Raw genomic sequence first — 9722 nt, forward strand, 5'->3', positions numbered from 1 at the left:
CTCCTATCAGCTGCCTTGTTCCTTCTTATGTTTTCCCTACAGCCTTTCCATCAAGGGTGACTCAAGTCCTCAGGCTTTGAGTTCCTCTGCTTTTATCTCTCTGACTTTTTCTCCTGCTTCCTGTGGAGAAAGTTCTCTACTTTTGAAGGTGTGATGAGATTGGGCCCACCTGGACAATCCCGGGTCATCTTCCTGTCTTAGGGTATGTGCCCCTAATGACAAGCACAAAGTCACTTTTGCATAGGGTAACGTACTCACGGAATCTAGTGAGGATTGCGAGCTTGGTGCCGATCGATGAATGGGCTCACTGCCTGATGTGCTGGAAGACATTACGATGGCACCAAATTTTGAGAAAATAAAAGTTTTATTGCAAGTCAGCTGGCAAGGAGATAGGAGGAAATGCTCAAATCTGTTTCGTGGAACTGAGGTTTGGGGCAGGTTTTATAGGCATAGGGTAATGAGGCATGTTCTGATTGGCTCTTGCAATGAGGTGATGCTGGGAGGTGTGATCTGGCTGCATCCTGCCATGGGGTGACACAAGGGCTCAATCTGATTGGATGCTGGATCCTGCCATGTGGTGTTTGCTGAGCACTTAGGCTCCACCCATGGTTGTATGCTTGGTCCATCTGGGCATGCTCAGGTTACATGACCTTCAACCTGGGGCTTCATGGCAACTGAAAATAACTCACCATTTTATTATACAAGGTTGAACCAGACTGGGTTGATCCTAGGGTTCCAACCTCCCTGGGGGCCATTACCCCGATGACCACCTCACTTCCCCAAGCATAATGAAGTGACCTAGAATGGTGTTACCAAACCTGTAGACATCTGAGAGTCCTCTTTCGTGCCTTTCCACCAAAGTCTGAGTGGTCCCTGGATGTGCAGCCCTTCCTGTGTCCCAGCCCCCCTTGAAGTCTGAGGTCATCCCACCGGTGGTCCTGTCCCCACTTGGAACTCCACACAGGCCCAGCACCTTCTCAGGCAGGACTCCTCTCACCACCTCACCTCCTGCTCATCTAGCTGGATGCCATTGATGAAACTGCAGAAGGTGGGAAGACACAAATTAATACAGCAATAAATTATTCCTACACAAAATAACTGTGTTTTGTGAAAGATTTATGGAGGAAGCCACAGACACTTAATCTAGTACTGGAACACGGGGGAGGCTTTCCATAACCAAAAACAGGACAAGGAAAATGGCCCTCCAGGCAAAGAAAGAGAAGAGAAATGGAGAAGTGTGGGGCTTGCTGGAGTGAAAGCCCAGGGGACTGTGGAATGGCCCTTGGCGCTGTGGCAGGGATGGGAACTGCTCAGAAAGCAGATGCTAGTAGTTCATTTCAGAAAGGACTCCACTGGGGCCCCCAGCCCCCGAATGTTCTGTGAAAGGTTCAAAGTTCCAGGGCAGACCAACCCACAAACAGAGTGGACCTTTGGCATCATCATGAAACGTCTGAAGCTAATTTGGCACAGAATAAAACGCTATCATTGTAAAGTCTGGCTCCATTGTGGGAAGGGAGTTTCGTCTATTTTACATGTAGTCCTTCAAAAAGAAGTCTCGTGCCAGAACCAGTGTTGGGCAAGGGGAGCCTACTTGAGTTGGGGTTGGGGGTGTGTGTATCTACTCCACGGCAGTCATCAGGCGTGCCTTTCGATCACGGGACTATTCATGTATTTCTCTGCAGCAATTTGGGTGTGTTATATCATCAGAAAAGGGAACAAGATGACTTCCAAAGACAAATGGGAGAATATAGTTTTTATTCAAAGCATAGTTGTGAAAATGGTTAGAGCACCTAAGTTAACAGCTTGAAAGTCATTTGTACTTTAATTTTTTCAGTAAGGATTTGTATCCATAATGTGAAACTGCAATTTGAAAAAGCCCCTCCCCCTTCTTGCATCTAATCTCTTACATGAGCATTTTTAGATCAAGGAAATAAAAATCTCTCAACTGCAATTAACCTCCAAAATGACATTTTCCAATAAAACGGAGTGCTGGGTTTGACAGATGTACAGTTTCTCGTAAAAGATGTAAGGTGATGGCATGACATCATTCTGTCCAGGATCTGCATAGGGAAATCGGATTCATTGGCCTGCTGGCTGTCTAACCATGTGCACTTTCCTTCCGATTAGGTGGATGCTCATGGAAATATTCTGTTGACATCGCTGGAAGTTCACAACGAAATGAATGAGGTCGCGGGTGGTGTTGGCGATACCAGGAATTCAGCAATATCCTTTGACAACTCAGGAATCCAGTACAGGAAACAGAGCATGCCTCGAGAAGGGCATGGGCGATTCCTGGGGGACAGAAGCCTCCCGCACAAGAAGACCCATCTGCGGAGGAGGTCTTCGCAGCTCAAAATTAAAATACCTGATCTAACCGATGTGAATGCCATAGACAGATGGTCCAGGATCGTGTTTCCGTTCACTTTTTCTCTTTTCAACTTAGTTTACTGGCTGTACTATGTTAACTGAGTGACTGTACTTGATTTTTCAAAGACTCCATTTAACACTGAGTGAAATATTACTCTGCCTGTCAAGTTTTTATACCTGTACACACACAGACACACACACAAGCAGACACACACATATATACATACGCAATTGTATATATATGTGAACTTTCTCAGCATATATATAAAATACACGTGTATATGAGGATGTATGTGTATATGTTTATACACACAGGAGTCAGTGCCCATGTGTATGGAACACAAATACACATACATATATACATTTTGCAGCTATGGACAATTTCCCACAGGATGCATATTAAAGAAAGTCATAGTTTTTTTCTTTTTTAATTGAAAGGGACAAGTATCATCTAAATATTATGCCTTGAGAATGAGGGCGTAAAACACAATATCATCCCCAAATGTGTCTTTTATTACCATAAGTTAGATGTTTTAGTTTAAAAATCAGAAAGACATTCTTAGTTAATCTTTGAAAACTCATACAGTGGTATTGCTAGTTTAAAATGAGTCACTCACTTCATATCCTCTCGTTCAGTTTAGTAAGCGAAGGCTTCTTGGCTTTTCTGGTGATGAGGTTTGTTTTCATCGGGCATACGTTTTCTGTAATGGTTTAGTGGCTGGGGTGAGCCACTGGCAGTGTGCTTACCTGTTGTCTTAAACATAGATAGATCCCACATTGATGTCTGAACGACCGTCTTTTGAAAACCCATCGGGAGTGAATGGCATCTCATTGTAAGTACTCTAATATACAGTGTGTAGTTTGTTTCTGTTGTTCACTTGGAGTGGATCCAGCTTCACTGTCATGTGCGAACACAGTGGCACGTTTTGCCAATGACATTTCAATCACTGAAAATGTGCTCTACATCTCGTATGGATTTCTAGGCCTGATATCCAACAGAAAGCATAGACGTCTCAGGTTATTCGTTACTCTAAGGTAAAACCATCTAGGATGATTTTCCCCCTTGCAGTTATGTTATCAATCATTCTTATAACATTGTGTGTTAATAGAAAATATATTTGCATAATATGCATATATATGTATATTTACCAAGATTTTGTTTCTTACGCTTGCTATCATGGCAGCATGCGATGTCATATTTTCCTTCATGTGATGTAACTACTTTCTGTTATCTAGAAATTAAGATTGAAGCTAAAACACTTCTGTTCAATTTCGGAAACGAAGAAACATCCTCATGCCTTTATTTCTGTATCTGACATATTTCATAAGCACATCCAACTACTCCTAGACTGACTAGGATTCTGCAGGAACATGACCCCTACACACCACGCGTCACCCAACAACCCATGACCGTTCTCTGAGGCAAAGGAGGGCAACCTGACAGCAAACACGGTCACTGTTGCTTCCTTCCGATCCACAGCCTCATCAGTATTTGGACTTTTTAAAGCTCGTAGAAACAAGACAAGGTGCACCGGTTTCATAGACGCAACCTTAACTTACTATTTAGATGAGATCTTTCTAAAGAAAAAAAAAAAGAGATGATATATTTTTTGTAAACAATATTTCTATCACAGGCATCCATAAACTGAAATGACTACAGTTGTGCAAACAGGTGTCACAGTGAAGTTGAGCATTTGGAGAAAAAATAAAAAGCAAAATTTGCAGGAAGAACTGCTAAATTAATACTTTATCCCAAAATGCCACGTATGCCTCACCCTCTTTGTTCTATCCGAAACCAAGGACCAGAGTCTAGCCCAGTGCTCCAGTGGTTGGCCCCAGTTGTCTTGACATAGGTAGGGGCGCCACCTTCCCTGAGGATGCGTGTGGTGTGGACTATCCCCATGAGCTGACCACTACTTGATGTTTCTTTGGTGGCTGTAACAACCTTTAATTTGTGGGCATCTGCAACAGTTCAAAACCCACCATCAGACAAAACATAATCCACAAAATCTCACGCTAGAGGCAGTTACCTCCTTTAAGGCCCTTTTCCCTCCTTCATTCCTCTTTTTCCTCCTAATCACCGCTCTCTGGTTTTATTTTCATCTGGAGACTAGCCAGGGATTCCTTTGGCTTTTCTCTGACAGTTTTTTCCATCGGTAACAATGGGGGACCCTAAAAGTTAAACAGATTGGGAAAAACCTTGTAAGTGGCCTTATCATTATTATCATGTTAAAGGAAAAAAATACATTTGCAAAGACCTTATCCCTTTCAGTACTTCAGGTATATCTTTTTCCGTATCCAGTAATGAAAGGTGTGAGGTCCACATGCGGAAGAGGGACCCCAAAATGTAAATGGATGTGGACAGAAACAGTCAGTGGTCTGTTTAAGTGTATAATTTATCCTGTTCAGAACTGTGACATTAATTCTTTCTGGGAGAAAAGTGATTTAAAACTTTTTTGATGCATAGTTGAGGTACCCACATATCACAGGCAGAGACCCCGTGAGGCTCCAAGGAGCTGCAGTCTCCTTCCCGAGGTTTTCTAGATATAAATTTGCATGGTATAGTCATAATAGCTTTTGAGCTTTTTATATGCATTTGGCACCAAGACTGGGATCCACAACTTTGTAGACACCGCGATGAAGTTAACATATTAGCTATACTCTAAATAGTGTTTGTAACTACACACACACACAAACACACACGCATACACATACATACATATATTCTGTAAAAACAAAAAAAAAACTTTTTAAGATCCTTGGGTATGTGTTTGCTTTACTCCATTTCAGAAGAAAATTACTTTTCTTCTAACAAACTTATTTTATAGCTTCTCCATTTTTAAAACTTGTGAGAACATTGAGAAGAGAACTCTGTGTTAACAGAAGAGAGTTGAATTGGAGTCTCTGTTGTGTTCAAATGACTTCTCATTACTCCACAGTAGTTATCTGAGCCCGTGACTGAGCCGCGTTGAGGAATTCTGAACCCGGACCTCTGACATTGTTGGGAGGTGGCTGCTCCCCACACCCAGACCTCTTGAGTAAGGAGAGAAACATTATCATTGGGGATATAATGAGATTTCTTTCTTAACAACTGAAAGTAATAAAAAGTTAATTTTCTAAGTAGTCCTGTCTTTCCAAAATGCGCCACAGGGGCTCAAGATCTACAGAAGAATCTTGTGATGACAGTTGGTTATTACCCATATTCAGATATCCTTGAGATCATGGAAGAGCCCTGCTACGTAACTCCCTACAGAGAAAGACTGATAGACTTGAGTGGTCCTTAAATCAAGTGTTACTCCTGTTCACCAGCCCCGGGACTCTGGAGGGGTTTCACTGTCTATACCATGCGACATCCATTTCCCCCTGAATCTCAAACGAACTAGAAGGTATGTCATGAGAATATTTCCATTAGGTGTGGAAGCTACCTGCACATCTGCAATATCATGTGTTTTTAACGCCAGCACCCAGAACTTTGACATGTTCGGTCACTCCCTCAAAGGCACTTCTCTCTCGTCCAAAGACAGCACTGACATTTTTACCAAGGGGATCATCTCAAAGGTGATACCAAACAAGTCTGGGGCTGGTTTTAAGGGGACAGGCACATTGCAGTTGTAGATGTTCGTTTTCAGCATCTAGTAGATAATCCACTGGTGTTTGTCCCACTGTGGTGTGTTCTAACAAGAATGTGTCCAACTTTGAATCTCCTGGCTTGAAAGTATAAACCATCACTTAATTCTTATTTTAACTCTCCACCTGAAAACCAGTTCATATTTCTGGCCATTTTATGTAAGCAAAACCGAACACTTGGTGAAATATTTTGTTACTCTTGGAATTGACTCTGGCTCTCAGCGTGAGCCATTAGAGTAACATTGAATCTTGGGGGAAAGAGCTGCCCAGGTGAATTAAATTTTTCCAGGACACTAGCTAGTGTGCCTTGGATTGATTACCTCTTCTACTGCCTTGAAAGGTGCCATGTTTTGCTGAAATACTGAATTCCCAACACCTGGGTAAACAATGCCCTCCCAGAGAGTGGCTCCCGTGTGCCTCTCCCTAGGACCAACCCCGTGAACACGTTTTGTCACACTTGTCTCATGTTTCTACTTCCCAAGTCAGTTGAGTGTGTTTAAGGTAAGTACAGGATTATTCTTGTAGGAATAGGCGATTGCTGTCATAATCAATTCTCATGTTGATTTCATTTTATTGTAAAGATAAATTTAAACCCAGTTTTGCTTAAGCACATTGATGTAATTTTTTGGTATTATTTGACATGAAAAAAACAGCAAAATTGAGTGATAGATACAATATGAAACTTGTTGATGAATGAATTCAAATTTATTAAAAAAGGACTAACTGACTTAAATGTGAAGACTGATTTTTTTTTTCTTCCTTGGCTATCTTGTGAAGACGGTGTGGTTATTTTAGTTCTAGTCATTTTTAGTAGCACATGCCCATTTGGGGTTCTGCTGAAAGTAAAAAGAAATAAGCCCGAAATTGACTGCATGTGAGATCGATTGAACGATGACTTTAAAAAATGAAAATCGCTATTTACCCTGAACTTCAAAGGACAACTAGACACACAGAGCTCTAACTTGTCCCTGTCTTCAAGTAGGGATTTTAAGCAAGAACTATTTTTACATTAAAGGTCAGGGAGCCAACCTACCTATAAGCTGTGGCCAAGGTGGTATTGATCCTTATTTTAAGTTCTTTAGTATGATAAGGCAGTTTCTTTGTTTTTATTTTTCTCCAGTGAGAAAGTACCAAGCAATGTCTCAGAACTAATTAATTAATTAATTCAGATCCTTGGACACTTCAGATAGAATTTTTACTGAGAAATTATATCTAGGCCTCCAGAGAAGCTGTTGGTTCACCTGCAAACACCTTAAAAGGAATGTTCCCCAGGGTGGTTTAAGTCTCACAAAATGCCCTCAGGTTTACCTCCAAATTTCCTTACTCTCAAGCAATATAATGCAGATTCTTTACGAATTCTTTACAGGTCCTGTTTTCATTCTTTTTTTCCATTGTTTGGATAAGTTTTTTACATTTCTGGTCTACTTGGGGACCGCAACTTGGACATATTCCACACTAATTCTTCTTCTAAGGCTGGCACATCATGAATGGAGACAGTTCTCACCCATTTCACTAGGTTAAAACCTTATCCATCCCAGGTGACAATCAAATTACCATCACCACAGAAGAAAGGATTTTCAAATACTGACTGGATTTCTTAAAGCTTTTTCTTTAAAGAGTATTCTGCTTTTAATTGGTGGAGGAAGCCTCCCTGCACGTGGGGTCCAGTGATACCCAGACCATCTCTGCACAGTCTCCTCACTCCTGTCTCATAGCTGCCCTGCTCACACCCACGTGTGACACCTTCTTACAATTCCTGCTCTAACTTCCTTTTTACCAGCTTCCAAAGGATAGGGATTATCAACCCTCCTATGAATGGGAACATTATTCTTCAAAGAAGACAGACTCTTGGGAACCTGTGATACCATTTTTAAGGTAAGACATGCAGCCCCATGTTGCTAAACCAGCAATGGTTATTGTTTGAGGTACTCCTGGCATTAGAGGGACTTGTGCTTCATGGCCCTTGGTTTTTACAGAAACAGAATCAACAGGCAAGCAATGTAGAGGGTACTTGTAAGTAAAATGCAATTCACTGGAATGGCATGTTGGGTGTGGGTGTGGGTCTGTGCATCTTGAAACCAAATAGGAAACTAGTTAGTGTCTCTCCTAGCCAGGTAGTTTTAGGAAAATGTCTTCACAACTTACATCTCCATTTCTTATTTCACTAGATACGGGCATTTATCTCTTGACTCCCATTTTTTTTAGATGAAGATACAATGCCCCCATCCTCCCATGTGTTTCTCTTGCTCCTTTTCCACCTCCCATCTTCTGTTTCCTGTGACTATAATTTTACATTATCAAGGTGGAAAGCATGTACACTGAGATCATAAAATTATATTTCAGTATTTAATATTATGTTTACAGATTGATCCTAAAAGTTGAAAACTAAAAACAACCCACATTATTGAGCTATATTATGTAAGTACGGTTCAAGGTTGAGTCTTCTGTCAGAATGTGTAAAGGTAAACATTAGAAGAAGAAGAAGAACGGAAATACTAGAGTGCTTTTAGCCTGGAAAGTGGCATTTGTTGATGCCATGTGAGAAAAGAGATGTTCTGTCAGCTGCTACTTCACTGTCAAGATTGAGAACTTGTACATTTGGCATTCTAACTATACTTCAGCCTTGAGGGGTTTACTTATAAATAAATTCTAAAAGTTAAAAACAAATGAACCACTGTGATGTTATTAAGATTACATAAATATTCAAAGCAGAGCTAAGCAGTTTGCTTGGGTTTCCTTCTCACATTTAGAAGTACAATATCTCAACTTTGGGCTATTTCAAGGAGAATATTCCTAAGATTCAAGTCAAATGAATTCTTTTTCTTACATTCCTTCCATTGATCCAAACCACATAACATTTATGTTTGCATCAAGACCATCTTAGATTTCATTTCACTCTATCACCCACAAATATATATTCTGGGGTTTCTAATTTGCATTCTTTTTAATGAAGAAAGACGTATGTGCTTTCTTGACTGTGTGTATAATATTACCACCACTTCAGTCATTAAATTTATTGTTGGGAATCTTTTCCATTTTACTTCATGAAAATATTCTTCTTGGCATTGACTAACTTCCCATACAAATTAGGATTGCTGCAAACTAATTCCTCATTATAAATCTCATCCTGAGACTTATTTTCACTAAACTCCCGTATTCCATAATTTTTAAATATCGTTCATATTTTTCCTTTTTTCTGGTTTTGTCTCCATTTTGCCTAAGTTCGTCTTCAGTTAATGTCTCAGGAAGAGCATAGGTGACAGGAGGTTTCGAGGCTTCATGCATCTCTTGACTCTTCTTTTGGTCCTTCATGTTTAATTGGTAATTAGCTAAGCATTGACTTGTGTATTAGAAAGTAATCTCCCTAGAACTTTGAAATCATTGTACCATTGTATTTTATCAGTCAGTGATGCTGATAACAGGCTTGATGTCAGATGATCTTATTTGCTTATAGGTGACTCACCCCCAGCTTCTCACTTCCTCACTATCCCCACTCAATCGACCCTGGCTGAGTGAGGTTTTTCTGGTATTTCACAAAGGTGAATTTAGTATGAATCTTTTGTTTATGGTGTTGGATCCTGGGTGAAACGCTCAGCCTAAAGATCTGTATCTCTTAGCTCTAAACATTTTTCTTCTATTACTTTTTAGAAAATTTCTTCTGCCTCTTACTAATCGATTTTGTACTTTATGGTTTGATTCTTAATACATAGTCTTTCTGTCCTGTTCTA

General features: G+C 40.4%; 1 protein-coding gene across 6 annotated transcripts in view; it reads left to right on the plus strand.

The window, feature by feature from the left end:
- Positions 1-6727, plus strand: part of GABRB3 (gamma-aminobutyric acid type A receptor beta3 subunit) — a 228018-nt gene extending 221291 nt beyond the window's left edge. For 3 of the 6 annotated variants that reach the window (XM_030931494.1, XM_030931493.1, XM_010355215.1), the window contains one exon: positions 2128-6721. In XM_030931494.1, the coding sequence (XP_030787354.1) occupies positions 2128-2469 (342 nt within the window). In that variant the 3' untranslated portion in view covers positions 2470-6721. Of the gene's footprint in view, positions 1-2127 lie in introns of all 6 variants that reach the window. The other 3 variants (XM_030931495.1, XM_030931496.1, XM_010355217.2) reach the window with 3 other exon arrangements.
- Positions 6728-9722: the final 2995 nt, after the last annotated feature.

This window comes from Rhinopithecus roxellana, chromosome 5, assembly GCF_007565055.1.
Source record: "Rhinopithecus roxellana isolate Shanxi Qingling chromosome 5, ASM756505v1, whole genome shotgun sequence".
NCBI classification, from domain to species: Eukaryota; Metazoa; Chordata; class Mammalia; order Primates; family Cercopithecidae; genus Rhinopithecus; species Rhinopithecus roxellana.